Source organism: Daucus carota, chromosome 5, assembly GCF_001625215.2.
Source record: "Daucus carota subsp. sativus chromosome 5, DH1 v3.0, whole genome shotgun sequence".
Classification (NCBI taxonomy): Eukaryota; Viridiplantae; Streptophyta; class Magnoliopsida; order Apiales; family Apiaceae; genus Daucus; species Daucus carota.
The window spans coordinates 29,245,338-29,269,950 of NC_030385.2; the positions used below are offsets into that span (position 1 = coordinate 29,245,338).

Sequence of the window (24,613 nt, forward strand, 5' to 3'; positions counted from 1 at the left end):
TACAGTACTTTAATATAGTGAAGTTTTTCAATTTAATGCTAGTACAAAATTGAAGATATTAACGATTAAAAATGTGTGTTGGCAGACGTGAAAAACACAAACATGAAAAGTATTAAGAGACGGAGGGAGTAATATTAAATATTTTATTTTTAGTTTTAAAATGCAATAATCATAAAAACTATAGATTAAAAATTTTAAATATTCATGTCAAAGAAAGAAACATCAATTATTTAAAAATTACTAGATAAATATTTTTATTTTGACAAAATAAAAATATTAATGAGTTCAATAATACGTAAAAGTCAACAAAGTATTATTGTACGTATTCTCCTACTCTAAACTAGTTTTTCTACCCACAACTAGTTCTAGACGACTTCATATAAAACTCTTGTCCATCTCCAACTCTTGATCCCCAACTTCTCACTTTGATTATACATACAATACACACTCCCCTGTATATCACACCCCATCTTTCACCCTAATCCAAGCACGCCCCACCTCAGGGTCTTGGATTAGGCTCTCAAATCTCCCATCAAAATCAAATCTTGACAACTAATAATGGGTAAAGGAGGAGCCTTGTCTGAAGGTGTGCTCAAGAAAATCTTGCTGTCTTATGCTTATGTTGCTGTCTGGATCTTCCTCAGCTTCTCTGTTATCGTCTACAACAAGTACATCCTGGATCGGAAGTTGTATAACTGGCCTTACCCCATCTCACTGACCATGATTCACATGGCCTTTTGCTCATCACTTGCTTTTGTTCTGGTGAATTTTTTTAAGATTGTTGAGCCTGTGACCATGTCTAAGGATGTTTATTTGAAGTCTGTGGTGCCCATTGGTTTGCTTTATGCTCTCAGTCTTTGGTTGTCTAATTCTGCTTATATTTATTTGTCTGTGTCTTTTATTCAAATGTTGAAAGCCCTTATGCCTGTTGCTGTTTATTCTATTGGGGTTATGTTTAAGAAGGAGTCTTTTAAGTCAGATACTATGGTTAATATGGTTTCTATTAGTTTTGGTGTGGGGATTGCTGCTTATGGTGAGGCTAAGTTTGATGTTTTTGGGGTGGTTTTGCAATTAGGGGCTGTTGCATTTGAGGCTACTCGTTTGGTTTTGATACAGATCTTGTTGAATGCTAAGGGAATTAAGTTGAATCCGATTACGTCGCTGTATTATGTTGCCCCTTGTTGTTTAGTGTTCCTGTCTGTGCCTTGGTTTATTGTTGAGTTGCCTGTGTTGATGGAGACTTCTAGTTTTCACTTCGATTTCTTTGTTTTCGGGACGAATTCAATTTGTGCTTTTGCGTTGAATCTTGCGGTGTTTTTGCTTGTTGGGAAGACTTCTGCATTGACTATGAATGTTGCTGGGGTGGTTAAGGATTGGTTGTTGATTGCGTTTTCTTGGTCTGTGATCAAGGATACGGTCACTGCTATTAATTTGGTTGGATACGGGCTGGCTTTCTTGGGTGTTGCGTATTATAATCATGCAAAGTTGCAGGACATGAAGGCAAGTGAAGCGCAGAAGAAATCGCAACAAGCTGACGAGGAGGCTGGGAGGTTGTTGGAAGAACGAGAAAAAGAAGTAGAAGGTGGGACGAGGAAGAATGAATCTGAGAAATGAGTTCTTATAATTAATAATTGCCACATTGTAATCTGATACGGTGCCAAAGGACATGGCTGGGCAGATGAAGACTTATTATCTCAAAGATCGGTTACTAGTTGGTATGTGTTCTATGAGAGTTCGAAACCTTAGTACTTATATATAATTAAAGTCGTATTAGTTCTAAACTTTGTTCACCTGGATGTTATTTTAAGAGGCCTGAGTATAATCTACTATCATGTATGCTACCGAGAAACACTTTGAGGCTTATTACATTTACTTCTTTCCTCTTATGAACTGGTTTAATTGTTATCCTATATCGATATATTATGTTATTCATCTTTGTTTACATGCTGTGATCATCTTGAATTATATGAACTTGTTCTAGTCTTCCTATTTCCTTATTTCCTTTCTTGCAAATATCTTATGTTGTTCTACATTGTTTCGATATTGGATTCCTTGAGCCGTGAATGCAATTTACATATTTGGAGCAAGACAGCATGATGCAAGTAATAATACCTGCAACCTGATATCCTTAAAGACAATAGATTGTGCTGTCTGGAGCCTATTTTAATACTCTAATAGTACGGTCTTGAACACACACTAACAATCGCTTTTAGCTAGGTGACGGATTTTTATCGACTTCAATCTCATTAATAATAATGACTTCTTCATCAATCAAATAAAATGCATCGAATATCCGTTGCATCATGCATGTACTGCTCTGCCCAAGTAAAGTCACTGGATACTGCAAGTCTGCAACTAATACAACATGGAAACCAAGGAAAAATCTTCAACAGCTTCTCGGTGGAATCGGGAACACACGTGTTTTCGCTCTCTAACATGTCATGGAGTGATATCCCACAATTTCCTTGTTAAATACATTGTTTTCACGCATTTACCTTGTTAAATAATGTAGCTGGGTCAGTATAAGCCCAAATTTGCGTTGAGATAAAAAGCGTGTGCAGTGTTTATTGTTTTTGTTAGCACTATTCGAGGTATGTTGCTGTGTTAACCAGTATAGAAGTAGTTTGTACATGAAGATACATTTACGTGTTTGTTTATCACTTAAAAGCACGGCTTCTGGGTTTATAACTTAGAATCACTTATTCCTACTGTTTGGGTAGCATTTATAAAAAGTTAGAAATGCTAGTTTTTGTTCTAAACTTATGCTTTTTTCTCAAACACTTTAATCATTTATATGTCTTAATTTGCTTCTACTTATCTTAAACTTACCCAAACGGCCCCTGTTATTACATAATAATATGTTTCTCTTTCGATGTTGTCATCTTCACGTTCAGATCCGGCAAAAAAAATTCGAAAATTTAAATTCTACACGTTCGAGGAATCTGTTGTCTGCCGCTGAGTGTCCATCGGAGTTGAATAAATTTCAGTGGCCGGATGCCTAACAAAGCATTACCGCTAATCAAAAAAGTTTCAATCTTAAGATTTGTTGTTATCCCTGTCCCGAAAAAATCCGATTCCTTTGTGGTCGTCAGTGTAATTTCGAGACTGCTTTAATATCAAGATTTTTTGATCACTCAGTCTCAAAAAAATTCTGTTCTTTTGTGGTCCTATGGCTGAGGACCTCTCGCCAGAATATAAATATTAGAAAGAACATTTGAAATGAGAAAGTGCGGATATCTTGGATAAGATAAAGTTCGATATTCAAAATTATAATTTAGAATATTTGGTGAAAAACCTTGATCAAATAATGTCTTTCTCTCTGCTTAAAGAATATTTTTATTGATAAAATATTGATTATATAGTGAGTATAAGATATATTGTTAGAGTTGAAATTAGTTAAATATGTTCTAAATCACTAGGATATAATTTCAAAATGGTCCCAAATACCATTTATTAACGATACATAGTGTTGCGTTTTGGATATTCATAAAAAACACTATATCGTCCTGTGTTTGTTAGGGTTAATTCAACCAAATGCTTAAAAGTCAAAACAACAAGACGCCAAACGATCTAGCTAAATGATCTAGCGTTTCTTCCAAAATTTGAAAAGGAGTACTCCCTCCGTCCCAGCCAATTCTTTACGTTTGGTTTGGGCACGGAGGTTAAGAAATATGTATAAAGTAGTGGAAAAGAGGAAGAAAATTGGGTGAAGTGGTGGGACCCATCAATTTTTAATGAATAAAAGAGAGATAGTGGAGTAAAAGTAGTGTGAAAAGGGAGTAAAAGTAGTGTGAAAAGGGAGGAAAAGTTGGGAAGTGGTGGGACCCATTGACTATATTTGGTAAGTTTTGGAATGTAAAGAATTGGATGGGACATCCCAAAAAGGAAACTGTAAAGAATCCGGTGGGACGGAGGGAGTACTAGATTATCCAATATTAATAACTAGTGTTGAAGGATTTTTCATTTTACTGTGTTATTTTGGACATCATCAATGTAGTTTGTAACATCTTGAACCTTTATTTTATAGCTTTTTATATTACATTTACGAACTAAACTAAGACATTATTGGACTTTTTTAACGTGGCATTCTGGTCCAGTGGTCCGCATATGAAAATTCAGGAAATGATGTCTTGGTTTACACGGTTCTTTCCAAGAATAACAAGGGCTTAACCGGTAACAATTTGTTCGTAGAAAATAACGGAACATCACAATCGATTCACTCCTATTGACAGACTGAAAATAAAAACACTCCACACCATTTTTAATGTACATGCTCGTCATCATCGCGTAAATCATATAGCCAAATTAAGCTAGCTCGCATCCTATAGCTAGCAGCTAATTTGTTAATTATCGACTAACATTTGTCTTCTGCATGATTATTGCTCCCCAGGCTATTCATCTCCACCACAGGCTTAGCCTTCTGGGGCTTGTACCAGATTGCACAAATTATGTATATCATAAAGTTTATTGCACTCAGAATGGACAGAAGAGCGTAGAACAGATCCAGCCTTCCGAAATTTATGTTATCAGCAAGCCATCCGTGTCCGGGACTCGTTCCTGTCACTTTTTTCACAACAGATACCAGGAAGCTACTCAAGAAAAACCCGAGTGACAGCGTGGTCAGGAAAAGGCCTGTGCTCATGGTTTTCATTCCTTTGGGGGACTGAGTGATGAAGAAATCGAGCTGGCCTGTGTAGATGAAGGCCTCACCGGATCCTACAAGGAAGAATTGTGGGATCAGCCAGAAGACACTTATTGGTAGGACTGGAGTGTGGCGTCCGACGTCTTTTGCAACGAATAGTCTTTTCATTTCCACTAGTGCTGCAGCTCCCATTCCTATAGCTGACATGACAAGGCCTACTGCAATACTTTGTAAGCTGCTGAATCCTGCAAAGATGAGAAGTTATTTAGATGATAGTATACAGATACTAAGAAAAAGGGCGCATCTAAGTTGTACCTGGTTTTCCTTTCCATTTCTTCCAGAGGGGCATGATCACGCGGTCATTGAATGCAAGACTAATCAAGATGGCTGACACAAAGAAGACGGTCAGAGAGCCTGCTGGGATTTGGAAATTTCCCATATACCTGTCCATGGTAGACGCTTGCTGGACGGAGAAGGTGATCATTTGAGCATATGTAGTCCAGAATATGATGGTTGTAGCCCAAATGGGTAGTAGTCTTGCCATCATCTTCACTTCTTCCACTCTTGTTACCGAGCAAAGTTTCCATGGATTTGGAGCAGAATTAGGGCAACTTTTATCAAAATCTCCTTCTGCCACTACTGCAGCCTTATCCAGAAAACTATACAATAGAAAAGTTTGTAATGTCAGAACACATCATAACACTATTAATCAACTGTCTGTGATTTCAAACATTTTGAAGTTCCAGTAATTGTCGATGAGTATCGTGTCAAATTTATGATCTTTGTAAATAGCTCACCGGAACTGTTCTGTGTGATGAATCCTAGAAGCTTCAGGAGAATCCTCATATAAAGATTCAACGCTGAGAGGAAGCTCCATCCCCCTCTTACTAATAGCAGCTGCAATAACTTGGAATATGATTACTATAGGGCTTCCTACACTTTTCTTGTACCTGTATCTTTTTCTTCCAGAGAAAAATATCACGAGTGCTACTATCATTGAGACAGAACAAAGCCCATATCCCAAGCTTCGATCCACTTCATCCTGTATGTATACAAGAACGGTGACTGCCATTAAAGTTCCCATGCTGATAAAGAAGAAAAACCTGTTGAAGAAAAATGCTCTTTGGGCCTTTTCCTTCTCATTATTCTCATCAAACTGATCTGTTCCAAATCCAGAAACGCTTGATTTCAGTCCACCGGTCCCTAGAGCAATTAAGTATAAAGCAATGTATAAAGCTCCCATTTGGAAACCGTTGGCCTGCTGGCATTTGTTAAGATCAGCAAAATGACAAGGTGGTGGGCGAAATTGTTGCAATTTGGTTGATAATGCCAATGCAGCAGTACCCTGAAACATCATAACATCAGTGAATTAACATAAAGGAGTATATCTGACAGTATAAGGATATGGTAGCAAATGAAATCCAGATTTATTTATGGCTCACCATCATTTGAATGATTGCAAAGATCGCGATGGTCTTGTATCTGCCGAGGAAAGAGTCTGCTAAAAAGCCTCCGAGTAAACACAAAAGAAAAGACGTGCCCATAAAATCAGTAACAATATTAGCTGATGCTGCACTTGGAATATGCATTGCTCCACCCAAGTATGTCACAAGGTTTACAGCTATTCCCATTGTTGAAAGCCTCTCACATATTTCAATACCTGTAAAATTGATTAGATTGACAAATTATTTGTAGTCTGTAAGTTTTCAAAAAAAAACACAAACATACTCATACTGATTATCTTCAGTTTCCCTGGCGAAGAGAAAGGATAATTCATAAGAAAAGAAAATTAAGCTGTCCAGAATATGTCAAAACTGATTTTCTTGATTTTGAGATACTAATCGTTGTTTTATCAGTCACTAATATTTTGATTAAACAGGAGGTAAACAACAGTTGGAGGTCCACAAGTGGCTTTTCTTCCTTTTTACTGTATGCTAGGTGACATGTCCTTAAAAATGATGGGGGGAAAGACCGAGGAAATGAGAATCTTCCCAGAAACATGAATAACAGAATGTCTGGCATAAATTTTCAACAAGAGAATGAATAAAAATAAAAATGTTTCTTTTAAGATATAGGTTAGGTCCCACTAATATCCTCACCTAAGAAGAAGAAAAGGTAAAAGAAAAAAGAAGCATAATCTTTATATAAACATTTGCTTCGACAAATTCAAAGGTTTTTGACGAAGTATGTTCTTGTTCCTGTAAGTTCTGATAACTATCTTCGTCACCTACATGTTAGCTGGGGACTAAATGCAGTGTTCATGATTTAATGGCTCTTTTAGCTAATCTTGGATCATATTGTCATGAACATATATGTTTGAGATTAAAACAATTTAGTACGTAAATTTTTCTAAAAGATCATCATAGAACAGAGGCAATGAACAGACCAAGTATAAGTGCAGCAGGTACCCAACCACCAGTTTTAGACCTATCAGCAGGGTAACCCTTGTAGTCTACAGCATCAGGAACTGTCCAACTCATCTTGTCCTCCTGAGATATAGAAACAAGAAGTATTATATATATATCAGTAAGCTCTAGTGACAGTTGCTATGAAAACCATCTATCAACAGAAGCTAGGACTAAAAACGAGCTAGTAGTTAACTAACCATTTCTCACTATCTTGTAAGCAACAAAGAGATTTGAAAAGGTGACACAATAAAACTAATCAATGATATTTCTTCTGCCTTTCTTACTGGTATGACATGGTAGAGTTGCTCCTTATATAGGCAAAAATATGTAACATAAAGTGAGTTTCCACTATTTGTTTGGGACAGATACTGCTTGGTAGAGATTAGGCCCACCGCATTTTGCATAAAAAAAGTTTAGCCTAAATACATCCTTTTTAAATATACGGATAATAGGAACAGGCATAAGAAGATAGTGATTTAGTGAATTGAAAGGAAAACTGGAATCTGCAATTGCAAAGAGCTTCTTTACCACCTCTTATTAGCTTGTATGGTAAGGATTGATATGGAGTAGTGAACCTCATTTCTACACCGTGTCTTTCAAGTTTTTAGTGCTTTTCCTGCCCCACAATAACAGCTGTGAACTCTTTGCTTCCTTTTCCAATTGTCCATATAGAAAAGTGGAAGAAGGGTAGAAAACAATACCCTGATCATACAATCTAAAGGCCTTATAATTTTTTGACATGGAATGCATGCTATTACGGAGCCCATATCTTCTTAAATGAACTGTCGTTTTCCAGAAAGTATTAGGGCGGTTGTGTTGTTTGGATGATGAATTTATGAAGGTAGAGTCAAATTGGCAGAGGTATCAAGTAGATGTCAGCATTATGTAGAATCTCTCATGCTCAATACTTTAGGAAGATTATAGAACACACTAACACAGTTCTAATTCTTATCAGTTGCACCATATTCATCTTTTCACTCAGAGAATTGACATGCACAGTTCGATCAACATTTTATATTTTGTTCCTATTTTAACAGCACGTCATATAAACCCTTTGTTAGCACTAACACGAGTAATTACTGCAATTCTATATCCATAACATCGTGTAGTGGCCTGACTGTGTGGAAACACGATACTCTAATAACTACCTACTATACTTGTAATTCAGCATCTTCATAGATGTATATCCTTAGAAACTAGAGTTGGTAAAATTGGTGGCGATTATCAGAAGACACCATATAATCCATGGCCACTAATGGAAGTCAGCTTGGTGGGGCTGTATTTAATTTTGATCATTCCTTCATCACACGAAGAACAACATAAATTGTGATTAAAGAAAACCGAATCTAATAATTGCAGAGATGAAAACATCTTTTCACATATATGTCTTAATCCTATAAATAAAATTCCTTGCTTTCTTGCTAGGTCTCCTTATCCTTTTTCCCTTGTTCATGCAAATAAGCTCAAGTGCTCTTTCACATGCACATACATAAGTACCCATGGCATTATCATGTGTAGTAGTAGGTGCATAACTCATAATGCACCAGCACACTAAAAATGTCAATCAAACACTACAGCAACATAGAACATGAGCAGCTGTCCCTACTGCAGATTAAAAAACACTGTTTCAAACCCCCCATCTGTTGTATTCTTAAAAATGCTTGATTATCCCTCCCTGTTTCTCCCACTACTATTTTCTTTAACATACTTTCATGGTCTTTTCTCTTATAGTTTAAATTAATATTCGTCTCCAAGCATAAGGGAGAAATTTCTTGCAAACTTTCACAGATCATAAACAGTGCCTCCACTTATTTGTGAAAATTCGCTTTCTTAGCATCGTTTATTTAAATTATCTTGTTAAAGTTCAAGCATCAATATACAGATACAATTGCAAATATCATTAGTATCACTTTCAGGTGTCTTTCATTCTTACAAACGATAAACCTAATCACATGTATTGCAATATGGTGATTGGTTTCTGAGATGGTAATAAGTTGCTTTCACTCGAATCAATAAGCCACTAAGTGTCAATCATAATTTGGACTATGCGTAATTTCTGGGGAGAAATTCTGATGAGAAAGGAAGAACGTACTTCTTTGTTTCTTCTTGATGTTCTAGCAAATGGAAATATTCTAATGATCTGTACTTAGTATCATTAAAATGCTTGCAGCTATTTATTGCTAGTCATATCATAATTCAGAACTAATTTTTGTGCAATTTCTATTAGTTCATGAACATCGTTATCGATATCATTACCATAAATAAATCAAACCAAAAAAAAGCAGCCATCCAAAGGGATATGCACACTCAAAAGCATCCAATGAGAGACTCACAGGACTCATAATCTATGTAAACAAAACAAATTATCATTCCTGCAATTAAATTACATACGACAAGCAAAATAGCATATCAAAACAGTCCTTGGATTTTAATAATTAAGCATGACAGTCCATTTCATAGCAAAAAACAAAAACTTCGATAATTTGCTTACATATTAGTTAATTGCCACAGACAAATTAGTGTAAGTGTTGGGAATGAAGAAAATGACAAGCATGATAGGAACTATGACGGAGCAACATAGGATGAAATCTCGACTGACCTATGATTTTCGGTAGAAATTTTGGACACCGAGTGCGAAAAATAACAAAAAAAAGTGTACTAATATTATCAACAGTCATTCCTGTATTACTTTAGCTACCCATAGCAAGTGCTAACCCAGTTCTCTTAACATCTCTTAACAAATCAGTCTAAACCAGTTCTCTGACATATAGAAAGAAATTATATGTAAAACATTATAAATAAAAATAAGACATTAATTTAAATAACTAGCTAGAAAAGCATTAGCACCATAGTAAATTTGTAGCCCGATGAATATAATAGATAAAAAGACGTACCAAATAATTAGATGATAAATATTTGGTTAGAAATATCCGTTTTTCTTGTAGCGAAAGGCCGCTGTCATTCCTTGCTGGTGCTGTAAGACATCTCCACTAGTATTTCCGCGGGTTTTTAGTTAGTGTTATACACTTGTTTATATAGGCATACATGGTGAGTGAGTGAGTTTAACTACTAATAAATGTGTCAAACACATGAGAGGGAAACAAGGAATCACACTTGTACAAATGTGAAATAATTTATACTAATTAAGGTGATTTTTTGTGTGTTAAAATCTGTAGATTCAAACAGAATATTATACTTAGCAAATTAACAACAATTATAATCGTGTGTTATCTAAACTAACCGGAGAGTACGTTGTATGATCTCTCTATCAACTGACATGGCATGAGCTACTGTGTGAGATACTCTAATCTTTTTCATTAATGAGGAATCTCCAAAGGATAAGTAGATTAATACGAGTAATTCATAATTATGAGAGAATCTCTTAATTTAACATGCCCTCCTACTTTCTTGGAAACATTCCACCTTGAGGATATATTTCCGCTGGTACACAAGGTAATTTATCATTAATTTACTTCTTATCTTCGCGACTAAATAAGAGGCCCGTTAAGTAATTGTCTAGCCCCTAACTTTAGTTTTTTAGGACAACAATGATGATATTTTTTGACCAGAGGTCATTTAAAATTTATATTATTTATTCAGTATATTTATATTTATATTTATACTATTATATTATATACTTATATATAATAAGCGTAAAAGAGATAATTTGGTCGCATGGTCACATGGTCCAAAATTTTATCATCCGTTGGATCGTATATTGAACAAATAAGCACCGTTAGATTTGAACAATATTAACTTCTAATTCTATAAGGCAACTGATATCTACCTGCATGTTTATAATTTCTTTTCAGAATCCAAAACAAATTCTGTCTTTCACATGTTTATGATTTTTTTAATTCAAAATAAATATTTCCTACCGGTTTTAATTATATAATCATATAAATCGCACGTCACAAAATTATTTTTATCTAATATATTTTAAAATTAATAAGTCGGATATTTTAATCCAAAATAAATATTTCCTACCAGTTTTAATTGTAGAATCATATAAATCGCTCCGTCACAAATTTATTTTTATCTAATATATTTTAAAATTGGTAAGCCAAATTTAAATCAAATTATAATAATTCTAATATAAAATACTTTTATATATATAATCTAATAGAAATTGATGTCACATATTCTACTCAATATATATTAAAATTTGATAGAAAAAATTTAATACTTTGGCATGATACATAGGAGAAAACGAAGGGATTGATTACAATAGTTTATTTGAAGCCATTAATGGTTGTGACACTATATTTTATACTGCATCGCCACTGTCGGATGATCCAACATGTGTGACCAGTTTTTTTTACAGAAACAAGTCTGAAAAGTAGACTGTATATATTTTTACAATAATTCTGACTTAAAAACAAATAATAATTTCAAATTTTATTTATTTGAAAATTTTAATTTATTATTTATAAATTAAATTCTTTCACACCATTTACAATATATTTAAAAAGTTTATAAATAATTAAAAAGCTCATGTGCCTTGCACGGGCTATAAGTTAGTACTATTAAAGCTGAAACATTAAAAGTTTGGTCGGTCGGTACGCGGGTTTTTATACGGGCATTTATAATTAGCGGGTTTCAACCAAAATTAGTGGGCTTCAAACAAAATATAAACAAATCAAAATATAAAACAAATATACATAAAATAACGGGCTTCAAACGAAATTAGTGGGCTTCAAACAAAGTATAAACAAATTAAAACATAAAACAAATATAAGATCAAAACATAAAACAAATATAAGACCTATTTGACTATACCAAAAACTAAAGTCAAACCTTAAAAAATATATACGCATCTATACTATATTATTAAAGCCGAAACATTGAAAATTTGGTCGGTCGGTACTTTAACCAAAATACGCGCTAATCCCGTAATTTTTTTTAACTAAAATATGTTATCTTTTTTTATATTTTCTAAACTAAAAAAACTCCATTATTTAAAATAACATTGAAAAACATAATAATTACCTTTTTAACTAAAACACATTATCTTTCTTATATATTCTGACTAAAAAAACGGATATTCTACAATTAACACGGGCTACATATATCTTAATTTTATTCTCACAATAATATTAGTTTACAATACTACTAAGGCCGAAACATTAAAAGTTTGATCGGTTAGTACTTGGCCAAGTTATGGGCCCACTTATATAATCAATTATCTTTTTAACTAAATCTATTATCTTTTTTTTATATGTTCTAACTAAAAAAACTCAATTTTCTAAAAATAATATTGGACAACATAGCAACTACTCTTTTAAACTAAAACACATTATCTTTTTCAGAATTCTAACTTAAAATCGATTTTCCAAAAATAACACAGTCAACATTCATATAAAAAAATATTATATATCTATATTATTATTATACTATCAAAGCCGAAACATTGAAAGTTTGGTCAGTCGGTACTTGGGCCAAAATACGGGCCTATCTATATACCAATTATTTTTTTAAATTAAAATATGTCATCTTTTTTTATATTTTCTAACTAGAAAAACTCCATTATTTAAAATAACATCGAGAAACATAGTAATTACCTTTTTAACTAAAACACATTATCTTTTTTATATTTTCTAACTAAAAACGGATCTTCTACAATTAACACGAGCTACATATATAAAAATATAATATTATTATACATAATTATTAATAAATAACCTGTGATATTTTTTAACCAAAATATATTATTTTTAAATACACTAATGACTCACTTTAAAAGTAATATTATAAATATATAATATACTATTAGACTGTTAAATCCGAAACATGAAAAGTTCACTTAGTCGGTAGGTCAGTCGAGTTCGATGAGCTGGTTGGTATTCGACCACGAACCTCCTTAATTTATAACATGTTATAATATATTTTTTATTATCTATTAACTTAATATGTTCCATACTACATGTGATGGTAGGTTAGTATGATGAGTCGGTATTCGGTTTTACGCGTCTTTTTTAACTTAATATGTTCTATACTCTATAATTAATTATCAATAACGAAATATTAAAATATTGATTGGTTGATTTATATCTGATTTTATAGATCTCCTTAAATTATAACATGAAAAAAAACGTTTTTTAACATTCCATTAAAATATATATGTTCGACCTAATTTTTAATTAGTCATTTGACGAAATTAACTATTAAGAATTTATCATCTGTTAAATAAAAAATTTATTTAATCATATTATTCTATCATAATTTTATTCTCACAATAATATTAGTTTAAGTTAAAATATATAGGATAAAATAACAAATATTATAACCGCCCGTGCATTGCATGGGTTATAAGCTAGTAATTATATAATTACCAAACTTATATATACATACTAGTTCACTACATTACGGTCGTTTAAATTGCCCTTTGTTTTAAATATTTTTATAACATAAAGATACAATTTTTTTTTATTTTACATGCATATGAAAGTATTCTTCATGATCACCTAAAACAAAATAAATCAGAAGTGCAAGGTACTGCACATATCCTCAATAGGATGCATTTGCGTTGATGAGGTTTTTCGAATGGGTCTTTATAAACGGGTTATTGTTGGAGCATCTCCAGCAGAGTTCTAACATTTTTCCTAAATATATAATAAAATATTATTTTTTAAGAGATTACTACATTTTATTGAATCGGAACTCCAACAACATTCCTTATTTCTATTCTCTATTATTATTATAATATTATATTCAACTTGTAAGTAGGAGAGAGAAAGGAGGGAAAAAGGGAGAAAAGGAGAGAAGTGAATATATTATTCTTCAAAATAGTATGAGGAATGGTTCCACAATCCTTAAAAATGAGGAATGAAGTGGGCATACTAACTTTTTAAGGGATGACTAGGACTCTGCTGGAGTTATGTTTTATGTCATATTCCTTATATTAATAACTTAGGACACCATATAGGGAAGCTGCTGGAGATGCTCTTATAGTCAGTTATCTTAAAAGTGGAATTCATTTTTTGCTTTTTTTCTTTGCATTCACTCACATCTCTTACATTTCATCGATTTTGTTCGGATTCTCCCTTCTCTTCCAAAAAACGGAAGAAAAACGATCTTAGGTGGATCATTCTTGTTTCATTTTAATCCCCTTCGTTTTGAAAGTTATTTCTATTCTTATACATGATTACTTTTTTTTTTATATTTTTTTAATAATTTTGAAAATAAGATATAATATATCATTATCATTTAACATCTATTTTTTTATAATTAATATTAAGAAATTAAACATTGATATGAATTTTTTTCACCACTACGTAATATATCCAATGTTGTGTTTGGTTGGGGAAAATGGGACTGAAATGAAAAGACGAAAAAACAAATGATTATAGTAAATGTAAGAAGAAAGTTCTGACAAAAAATTGAGTGAATGCAAAATTGTTATGATAAGATTCGGGAAGAAAATGAGTATGAGAAGGAATGAAGTATTTCTTCTCAAATTGGGGTGTCGTCTCAGTACAGGGGTAAGGAATGAAATGGTGGAAGTAATGAAATTCATAAACATTAGTCCGCAACATAATGTAAATTTCATTCATTCTTTTCATATTAATTCACCCCAACCAAACACGACGATGTAAATAATTTAAAATGCGAGCAACACAACAAAATACAAACCATATATATGTTTGATTATTGTACAATTTAATATTAATCCATATTATGATTTTTGTCATAATTAATCGGAAATAATCTACCGGAATAATTTGAAGGTAATTTCTTGACGAATGAATTGTGTTAGAGTAAAAGCTTGTACATTATACACATACTATATTATTAAAATTGAAACACTAAAATTTTGGTCAGTTGGTACTTCAACCAAATTATAAGTTTACTTATATAATAAACTATCATTTTTAACTTAAATTATTATCTTTTCTACATTTCTAACTAAAAAAACTCATTTTTCTAAAAATAATATTGGACAACATAACAAATACCATTTTCAACTAAACCATATTATCTTTCTCAGACTTCTAAATAAAACCGATTTTCTAAAATAACACATACAACATATATATAAAAAAGATAATATTATTATATATAATTATATATGATTATTATAATAAAACCGATGATATATTTGAACTGAATATATCAATTTTTTTAATTAGTCCATGTTATCACTTTAAAAGCAATATCATAGATGTATACTATCTATTTATTCTATATTATATTATTATTTTTATGTCATTAAAACTGAATATTGTTAAATTTATTAGTCGGTCGAGTTTTATCGGCAGTCGGTATTATTCTAGGATCTCTTTAATATATAACGTGTCTAACAAATATATTTATTATCAATTAAATTAAAATATTTAAAAATTCAGTTAAATCAATTTGTATTTCAATTAAAAATTTAAAATATAAATCATAAAATTATAAATTTTATAAATGTGCTTACATGAGTGTATGTAAAAGTCAGAGATCCCATTTTTTTTATACATATTTTCTTTTAAAAAAACATATCATGATAATTTTTTTTTTCAAACATATTCAAGTAGGTGAAAAATAAAATGGACTCAAATTGGAAATCCAATTTCCCAACCGGGGAAGGCGAGTATATAGTAGAAGAGGACGGCGGAGTTTGAACACATCAATTACAATTCTGCGGCGATTAACTCGGAATAGGGATGGGGTGGATCGGAGAGCAAGTCGATTCAATCAAATCAATTCAGTTCAGGCAGCTTCTCACTCAAGCCATTACTCTCGGTTCGTCTTCTTCACTCTATATTTATAATATGTTCTCTATGTATGTTTATTTACCTCTTATTGCTTTTTAAACATCGATAAAAGGATCATTTGGTTACATTTTGGGCTACTAATTCTAAACCTAATTTTCTTTTTAAATTTATATGATGTCAATTACTCAATTGCAATGTAAGTTTGTTACGCTTGTTAGTTAGACTGGGAAAATATTTGTTTTCCGAGAACGTAAGAAGCTGTGAATGGAATGGAGGAATAATTGAATTATGAACAGGTTTTGACAAAATATTAGAAATGAAAAATGCCGTTCCATTTTCACTGAATTCGGTCCCTACAACTGAATTCGGCATTATATGCACTTTGTTTGATGTTTTGTACTTACGTATGTGGTGGAAGGGGAATGGCTGATCATCTATCTATTCTCAGGCATGATTGTCACGTCGGCTTTAATCATATGGAAAGGATTGATGTGTGTAACTGGCAGCGAGTCTCCTGTTGTTGTGGTGCTCTCTGGAAGCATGGAACCTGGCTTTAAAAGAGTGAGTTGAGAATATTTTTGATTTCAAGAGTTTGTTACATACTGATTTCCCCAGGTTCGCTGGGTATTTACTCACTGTATGGTAAGAGGACGTTGGTTTTAAGCAGGTTGTAGTAATTTACGTGGAGTATGTGGCTTAATGTTGACCGAATTATATAGAGTGGTCGTAGTTGTGATTGAATTATCATTTCTTTGTTTCAGTTCTCTTGTCTGGTGAGATCTGGATATCCATTATAGACACCTATATAGAAATTTGAATGTTTTTTGTAATCTCTATTTTTGTATGGACCATTCTTCTCTTATATATTACATTTTACACATAGCTTCCTTGTGACAGTCTTCAAATATATAGGAAATCATGTTCTTTCTCATCAGATTATTCAGTTTTCGAATTTAATTTATACGGATCTTCAATGTGTGTAGTGTCTACCATCATTTCTTAAGCTTGTACATAGATAACTCTATACTTGCCTCGCAGGGTGATATTTTATTCTTGCATATGAGCAAGGATCCTATTCGCACTGGAGAAATTGTGGTGTTCAATATTGATGTAGGTTCTCCCCTCTTGCTTATCTCTCAAGTGTATAATTCATTTGCTAGAAACATATCAACTGTTTGTTATATTGTCATAATTGTTGAAGACTTATTAATAAGATTTTGTTTAGCTTTGGTTGATTTTTCCTTGATCTTTCTGCCAGTCCTGTTTTTTTTATTAATTCCTTTTTGCGTTATATATATGCCCTTTGTGCAGGGTCGTGAGATTCCTATCGTTCATCGAGTTATTAAGGTGAGTCATTTGAATACCTTATTCTGTATTGAACTTTATGCTCGTCTCACTTTACCTGTCACGGTGTCACCCGATAACTGAGTTTCAAGAGGTTTCTAATATAAATTACTAAACCTCTAGGTATTGAAACAGATTACGTAGTACATGTGCTGGATAAAAATTTCTTTCTATGCGCTGAAATCATTGTGCGTTATGTTGTAAAGTTGTAGTGGGATTGTAGGATAAAGGTGGATGGGGGAGGGGACGGTGACGATTTTCTTTTTTGTCTCAAATGGTTTAGAATAGAGCTGAATAGCAAATTAATGATGACTGGGACTTGGGAGATATCTCTGTTAAGAAAGTAAACACGGTGTATTATTTACATCCAGATTACTATACTAACTCCTTTGCGAAGTATTTATTCCCTATAAATATATGTTCTACACACGGCCAGGTGTCATCATTCTTAATGCGGATAGTATACTGTACTGTTTTTAAGACCGCATTGACTTTTCGAACACATGTCTCTGCCTTTAATTGTGGGCTCTACCAATACTATACTATTATTGTGTAGGTTCATGAACGGCCAGATACCGGAGAAGTTGATATCCTAACAAAAGGTACCAAATCTTTTAGTTATTATTGAAGAACTACTTTAATGTGGACTTTTCATTGTTACACAATTTGTTATTGAACATTGAAGTATTCTTTATTCGTTTACCTCCCATCTCGCTTTCTTGTGTTGTCTATCAGGTGACAATAATCCTGGGGATGACAGACTCTTGTATGCTCGGGGTCAGCAGTGGCTGCAACGACAACATATCATGGGAAGAGCTGTTGGGTAAATTCTTTAATTTTTTAATTAGTCATCGATTCTAGAACTTGATCATGTTTCAAACAATATAAGATGATTATTTTCTTGCACTCAAGCTCTTCTTCAAGTATTTTACTGGACAATCATCGTTGTCTGGCAGTAGCATATAAACATCGTGGTTGGTGATTAAAAAAGAATGTGTCTTTGTCAATCTGATTATCATTTGATTTCTCCTGGCACTTCATGATGCAGGTTCCTGCCTTATGTCGGCTGGGTAACAATTATAATGACTGAGAAGCCTATAGTTAAGGTTTGACTCTTCAAGTTTTGTGACACATTGTTTTCAGTTCGTTGAACTAAAAAAGAGTTACATGTAGTTGCGCGAACTGCTGATTTTTACACCTTTCACCCGAGTTTTGGTAACACGTAGAGAAGCTATCCACTAAGATTGCATTTTAACTTTCTGTTTCTTTTGCAGTACATATTGATTGGTGCTTTGGGCCTGCTTGTTATTACTTCAAAAGAGTAGGTTCAGGTCACCTATGTGAAACCTCATGGTGGCTACTGGCGGAATCAGGGCTAAAATCATGTTGCATGTACGCACACTAACTGTAGGTGAGCAGATAGGTCAGGCCATCCATTTGTAAAACAAGTACTTGATTAAATAGAATATATTTATTTTTGACACTATATTCGAACTTTCTAAGCATGCATGCAAGCAAAGATGATGCGGTTTAGTTTAAACCTGCTAAATTGATAGGTACTTGGAGAGATTAGATATATGATCTTCTTAGCTATAGTTTTCACAGCTATAATTTTCACGACACTCCAGCAAAGATACAAATCATCTACTCAAAAGTCGGGTGACAAGTCATCCACTCAAAAATCGGGTATTCACTTCATTCCTTGTTCCTGACTAATCATCCCTTATTTTGGTCACTCAAACACAATACTTATCCACTAAAAAGTGAGGATACTCAGTTCCTTCCTTGGACCAAAACTAATCATATCTACTTCCTTCTTTTCTTACACTCTCTCATTTTTCAACATTATTTCCTTGTAATAGGTTTTGAATTTAATATAATAATAATAATAAAAAAAAAAACACAACAAATGATAGTTGTTGGAGTTGTCATCCAATATTGATAGTTGTTGGAGTTGTCATTTAATACTGCCGAAACTTGCTAAGATGATGCCAGAGATGCACTCTAAAGTATGCTCACTCACACGAATGACATGCTGCATAACAGTGCATATGATTTAACTTGGAAGCAGATATGCAGCACTTGCGTTTAACTTGGAAGCAGATATGCAGCACTTGCGTAGCACCGAAACACGAAAATAGAAATGAATAAGATTCTGGCGGAGAAAGCTCCCAACAGGATATTGGGGTCGTTTGAGCAAATTTAAAAAAAAAGTGATTTCTTACTTAAAATAAAGAAACGGATTAGAAGTAAGGAAGTAAAAAATAAATAAGTTAATAAAGTATTTGGAAAATAAGCAGAAGCTCCGAGAGAGAAACTAACTTTCTCAGCTTCTTAAAAGTTTAAGAAAAGCAGAAGGCAGAAAACTAACTTTCTCAACAGTTTAAGAAAAGCAGAAGGCAGAAACAATTTCTGTTTCTTAAACAAACAGCCCCATAATATCTGGTCTCTCGAGGGATGAACATAGGAAAAGATAACCGGTTCTAATTATAATTTTGCCAAGGTTTTGTGAATTTAGATTTCATATAAAATTTTGAATTGGATCAAATGTTATGTTTTGATATAAAAGAAAATTGAGTTTGAATTTTATTTAAAATACACGATATTTAAGTATTACTATAAAATTAAGAATTTGAAATGATATCCCGAATCATGTCATTTCAATAAAATACATATTCACGTAGTAGTATTCTTGAAATATCAACGGATTACGGATTTATGATAGATGGTCAAATGACTCAAATGAGTGCGACATATATCTTAGCACATGATATGATATTCTTTATAAAAACACAATTTTTATTTAGACATTATCTTACCACATGATACGATGTTCATTATAAAAAAACACAATTTTCATTTTAAAAGTATTCAAAGTTGAAGTTGAGATAGGCTCGCATAGTCTTAAATGGGTTTCCATATTATGAAAGTTTAAATATTGTTTATAATCAACTTTTTAATTGTTATATATATATATATATATATATATATATATATATAATATTTTATCTATTTTTTTCATTAAATAATTTTTTCTGCTTAAACTAATCATTGAAATATAAATTAAATTTTTATTTAAATATGAAATAACTTTTTTAATTAACATTTAGTCAAATTTGGACAATACCCAGAAGAAAGCATAAAATATACGGTAATATTTATTATTATTGTCATTTATTTTTGATCAAAAAATCGTTGTATCTCTACCGTCGTTTATCATAGATATAAGTTTAAAAAGATATATTTGTATTTTAATATCTAATCTAAAAAATTGAGTCATTTAGTAATATTAGACAATAAAGTTTGTCTAAAACTACATAAGATTTTGTTTCTGGTTTTCCAATTTCCAAATATAATAATTTAATTTTTTTATCTCAAATTTCCTGTACTAGTATTCGAATATATAAAATTTTGAATAAAATTTAAATTATTTGTTTAAAACCAAATATATTATTTAATTAAATATATTAACAAGGTTCATTGTATTTACTAGGAAATAAAAATAAAATCAGTTTATCGAATTAGAAATAGGGAAATAAATTTTAGGTCAGCCGTCCCCAAGAGTTAAACCTAAAAATACATACACAATCAGATAAACCACCTCCATAAACCCTCTTTTTGGTTCCGCCTCGTTTCTGAAATTGAAAGAGACGACATGGCTGAGCAAAGCAGCAGCAGCTTTGAGGTTGATCTCGGAAACTTAATGGCTTTTAACCCCCACTTTCAATTCTCATCCCCACCTTCCAGGTATATATTTATTTATATATCTATATATCTTGTGTAGTGCTTAATTGAAAAGAATGTTGCTAATACTAGGATTTGTGCTTTTGGATGAGTTGGGTTTTTGATTTTAGCTTTGTATCATAATCTTGTGCTAGTTTTTATCGCAAAGATTCAATCTATTTTAATTTTCTTTGAGACTTTATGTTTGTCAATCTATTGTAGAGGCCTTTAGGTGACAGTTTAAATATGGTTTTTGGCAAATTGGGCTATGGTCTTATGTGTTGAATTTGTTTCTAGGGAGGAGCTAGTGAGGGAGAGTATACAACAAGGGACCCAGTTAGTTCAAGCTATTGCAGATTCTCTTTTTAGTTTGACTTCAACCGAAGATCGAGATGGGCCTATTGTTAAGTTGCCTCCACCGACTACAAGATTGCCAAGAGAGAAGCCGGTATGTTGTTCTTTTTTGCTTCCACTATTATCACTTTTCTTGCTCGTAAATGTTAATATTTGTCTGCATATGCATAGTCATTTCTGGCTAGATGCGAAGAAGAGCAATGCCGCCCTAAACAATGCAACTGGTTACTGAATGATGATGTGCCAGTGGGTCGAATATAATTTAAAGCTCGGGAAGGTTAATAAATTAGACTAACAAAAGACATTTAAGTGTCCCAGTTTCCACGTGTGTTATCATTGGTGCTCATACTATCAGGTTGTATGAATGAATTTGTTAAATGTCCTATAAATGATGTATAGAGTTTGAATATCTGTATGAGATTCTATCTGCTTATCTTACTTTACAATGAACACTTTAATGGGTGCACTACTGTAAAGGTGAGAAATGGGTTATGCAATGTGATTTAGTTGGCTTTTGTATGTGAACTAATAATTGCTATAAGAGAGGGATAGAGATATTCATATCTGAACAACTAAAGACAAGGGATTGCACAAGTTCTGAAAAAATATACAGAAAGAAAGACATCTAATATATACTTCTGTGCTTTCATTTGAAATAAACAGATACTTGTAAGTTGTCATCTGTAATATGTCTCACACAAATGCTAATTGTTATGCTTAACCTGAACTCGCCTTATGTAATACAGCTTCCGAAGCCCAGACCTCCCACAAAATGGGAAGAGTTTGCCAAAAAGAAAGGTTAGCTAATTGAAATATTACCCTGAAATTTATTCTCAGTTCTGGTGGTCTGATATACCCCTTAGTCCCTTACCCCACTATACTACCTATGTTTTACGATTTTGTAACTTTGGATATTGTAGGCATCAAAAACTACAAGAAAGATAAGCAAGTGTTTGATGAACAAACTGGTACCTGGAAGCGCCGTTATGGATATGATCGTGTAAATGATGACAATGATGTTCCAATTATTGAAGCAAAGATGACTGATGGTATATAATACTACTCACAACTATTTTGTTTTTGTCTTGTGTATGTATATGTTACTTTTTGGTAGTGTCTTTTAACTGAACCAGGAAAAAATTGATCGGAGATGGTATTTTCCACTTTTTGACCAGCCATGTCATCGTATGTTGTATTATAACCCTCCCTTGTGTTTAACTAAACAATCATACAGAGCCAGGACAGGATCCTTTTGCTAAGAGACGTTCGGAAAAGAAGCAACGTGTAGAAAAGCAAGAGAAAAATCGCTTACATAATTTAAAAGATGCAGCAAAAGTTGGTGCCCTGCCGAGGTTCATCCTTTTCACTATTATTCTTCTTCTGGTTTTTGTATATGATCTCCCCTTTGTTTTCCTTTAAGATGGCATCTTTCATGTTTGAGGGATTATATTTTGATAACTTCTGATGTGGCATTTGGTCTAATGCACGCATAATTGCTTGACTTTTTGCTGCCACAATATCTTTAGATGCAATTGAGTTCTGTACTTGTCTATTCAATTAAGTGCTCTGGGAAGCCCTCAGCTATTTCAATTGCATATAGGCTCCACCCAGGCCCCATCTAGGCTCACCTCGGGTGGTCCACTGTCGGGCCCGAGAAAATTTTTCCCATTCTCCTTAATTGCATTTTTTTTGTATTTAGTGTTTATTTTAGTGGTTTGTATTGGAGTAGGCATCACTGATTTAATATTTGATAAATAATTATAAACTGATTTATTACTTGTGCACTTTGGTTTAGCCATTAATCTTCATAATATCATTACCTGTCTAGAACATTAAAATATAAAATTTCTCAACTTAAGTGTACATTTAATATCCTTTCTTTTAAGTCCCTCTCTCTTCTGTTAGTGAACAATTACGTGCCTAATCTTGTACATATATATATCTGATAACAGTTGTGCATACCATGTGATTTTGTATTCGGTAAATCAGTTGCGCACTTAATAAAAATGAAAACTGTTCCTTGGTGGTCCATACACTCTGTTTTGACAGTAGATTCTAAAATTTGTTTCGTGGCATTGTTAGTATTTCCGGTTTAATTTAACTTCTCATTTGTCTTTTCTGTTAGCGTGCACTACATGCGTGGTCTTGTATCTGTTTATGTATTATATGTCTGAAAATGAGTTTCTTGAGCATGCAAGCAACTGTTAGTGCTTGTTATTCGTGATATGTAACACCGAATCTAAATGAGGTTTCATATGCAGCCATGTCCAACTTGCTGCCACAGCATTGCCAATAACAGGAAGCCAAGCTGCCCCCAAAAAAGTTAGCAAGGATGAATTGGGGAATGTTGCTGGGATGGCAGCAACTGCAACCGCAAGTGGTGGTAAGTTTGACAAGAAATTGCCGGGGGAGAAACCACCAAAACATGATAAGAAGTATCGAAAGGTATCCATGTCCTGTAAATTCTTGGCCATCTTCATTTTTATGTATCTACCATGAATTTCTGATGCACATATTCTTGTTTTTTCTGGAATTTAGTTTTTACCGGTGGTGGAAGGATCAGGAATGGGATCGTTAGAAAGGCAACAAACTGATAAAATTCTGAACAAGTTATTGTCTGCGAATTCACACAATATACTTGATGTTGGCAAGGTATTTAATATGTTAAACAGATTTTCGAGGGGTCTGAACAGCATTGAACTTGTTGCATATTATTACCATAATAACTAATAATGTTATTTTCTTAATTAAGGCCGTCAACTTTTACAATGTTAAAAAAGACAAGAAGCGAAAAAGTCAAGGAAAGGATCACGGGAAGACCTCATCGACTTCGAGCAAACTGAACACCAAGAAAAGCCCTTACAAAAAAATGGCAAAGAAAGGAGGGTCATCATCTAAAGGGAAGTCAAAATGAAGTTGAGTATGTGGCGTCATGAAGTTTTTGTTTACAGTTGGAAGAGGATAAGCTTAATATATTGTATGATTTGTTTTTTAGTATATCTCCGTTGGAGATATGGGATGTTGTTACTTAATCATGTTGAAGAAGAAGAGCAAAGGCACATGTCAAATTGTTTTAATATTTTAGATCTGATTTTATGGAATTCAAACAGGATAGTTACAATATCAATATGTTACTGGGGAGTGTGTAGTACAATATCAACCTGCTTGCATGGCGTAGTTGATTTATGGTGCACTAGATGTGGATAGCTCATACATCATTTAACAGGTTGTACGTTTTATGAATGATTTGCATGAGATTATCTATGGTTTCTCTTGGTACTTCCTCCCGGCACTATTTGGCCCATAAGATCTCTTTTTCCTATTTTATTGAATAAACTTTCATTGATTTTCAAAAAATAGTTGTGAATTGTCAAGTTTACCTTTTTGTTATGTACCGTTTTATATTCCGGCACGAGAGTTACTTGGTACTGATCGGTACAAGA

General features: G+C 32.9%; 4 protein-coding genes across 5 annotated transcripts; 3 read left to right on the forward strand and 1 right to left on the reverse strand.

The window, feature by feature from the left end:
• Nucleotides 1–356: 356 nt before the first annotated feature.
• On the forward strand, nucleotides 357–1,942 carry LOC108224002 (probable sugar phosphate/phosphate translocator At4g32390). Its single transcript, XM_017398516.2, has one exon. The coding sequence runs from the start codon at nucleotides 559–561 to the stop codon at nucleotides 1,612–1,614; it is 1,056 nt and encodes a 351-aa protein (XP_017254005.1). The 5' UTR covers nucleotides 357–558; the 3' UTR covers nucleotides 1,615–1,942.
• Nucleotides 1,943–4,166: 2,224 nt separating this feature from the next.
• Nucleotides 4,167–7,601, reverse strand: LOC108219992 (protein NRT1/ PTR FAMILY 6.2). Of its 2 annotated transcripts, XM_017393610.2 has the most exons (6): nucleotides 7,248–7,601; nucleotides 7,029–7,131; nucleotides 6,085–6,302; nucleotides 5,440–5,987; nucleotides 4,958–5,301; nucleotides 4,167–4,887 (listed from the first exon to the last, which is right to left on the reverse strand). In XM_017393610.2, the coding sequence occupies exons 1-6, from the start codon at nucleotides 7,248–7,250 to the stop codon at nucleotides 4,355–4,357; spliced, it is 1,749 nt and encodes a 582-aa protein (XP_017249099.1). In that variant the 5' UTR covers nucleotides 7,251–7,601; the 3' UTR covers nucleotides 4,167–4,354. The 2 variants fall into 2 exon arrangements, with proteins under 2 accessions (XP_017249099.1, XP_017249100.1); XM_017393611.2 differs by lacking the exons at nucleotides 7,029–7,131; nucleotides 7,248–7,601 and adding an exon at nucleotides 6,371–6,540.
• A 7,989-nt stretch (nucleotides 7,602–15,590) lies between these two features.
• LOC108220986 (uncharacterized) lies at nucleotides 15,591–18,581 on the forward strand. Its single transcript, XM_017394889.2, has 8 exons — nucleotides 15,591–15,777; nucleotides 16,198–16,310; nucleotides 16,788–16,859; nucleotides 17,061–17,096; nucleotides 17,650–17,695; nucleotides 17,829–17,916; nucleotides 18,142–18,199; nucleotides 18,368–18,581. Exons 1-8 carry the CDS (start codon nucleotides 15,699–15,701, stop codon nucleotides 18,416–18,418), a joined length of 543 nt encoding a protein of 180 aa, XP_017250378.1. The 5' UTR covers nucleotides 15,591–15,698; the 3' UTR covers nucleotides 18,419–18,581.
• A 2,072-nt stretch (nucleotides 18,582–20,653) lies between these two features.
• Nucleotides 20,654–24,462, forward strand: LOC108219862 (ribosome biogenesis regulatory protein homolog). Its single transcript, XM_017393414.2, has 8 exons — nucleotides 20,654–20,840; nucleotides 21,114–21,264; nucleotides 21,917–21,968; nucleotides 22,091–22,219; nucleotides 22,405–22,522; nucleotides 23,432–23,615; nucleotides 23,709–23,822; nucleotides 23,923–24,462. Exons 1-8 carry the CDS (start codon nucleotides 20,749–20,751, stop codon nucleotides 24,082–24,084), a joined length of 1,002 nt encoding a protein of 333 aa, XP_017248903.1. The 5' UTR covers nucleotides 20,654–20,748; the 3' UTR covers nucleotides 24,085–24,462.
• The last annotated feature ends 151 nt before the right edge of the window (nucleotides 24,463–24,613 follow it).

Bases quoted from the DNA above. Each gene is read 5' to 3' on its own strand.
- LOC108224002 (XM_017398516.2), top strand. From the start codon at position 559: ATGGGTAAAGGAGGAGCCTTGTCTGAAGGTGTGCTCAAGAAAATCTTG.
- LOC108219992 (XM_017393610.2), bottom strand. The intron at 5,988-6,084 runs GTGAGCCATAAA...ATGATGTTTCAG, and splicing joins TTGCAATCATTCAAATGATG to GGTACTGCTGCATTGGCATT. The intron at 4,888-4,957 runs GTACAACTTAGA...TCATCTTTGCAG, and splicing joins GAAATGGAAAGGAAAACCAG to GATTCAGCAGCTTACAAAGT.
- LOC108220986 (XM_017394889.2), top strand. From the start codon at position 15,699: ATGGGGTGGATCGGAGAGCAAGTCGATTCAATCAAATCAATTCAGTTC. The intron at 17,696-17,828 runs GTACCAAATCTT...GTTGTCTATCAG, and splicing joins AGTTGATATCCTAACAAAAG to GTGACAATAATCCTGGGGAT. The intron at 17,917-18,141 runs GTAAATTCTTTA...TTCATGATGCAG, and splicing joins ATCATGGGAAGAGCTGTTGG to GTTCCTGCCTTATGTCGGCT.
- LOC108219862 (XM_017393414.2), top strand. From the start codon at position 20,749: ATGGCTGAGCAAAGCAGCAGCAGCTTTGAGGTTGATCTCGGAAACTTA. The intron at 21,969-22,090 runs GTTAGCTAATTG...TGGATATTGTAG, and splicing joins AGAGTTTGCCAAAAAGAAAG to GCATCAAAAACTACAAGAAA. The intron at 23,616-23,708 runs GTATCCATGTCC...TCTGGAATTTAG, and splicing joins ATGATAAGAAGTATCGAAAG to TTTTTACCGGTGGTGGAAGG.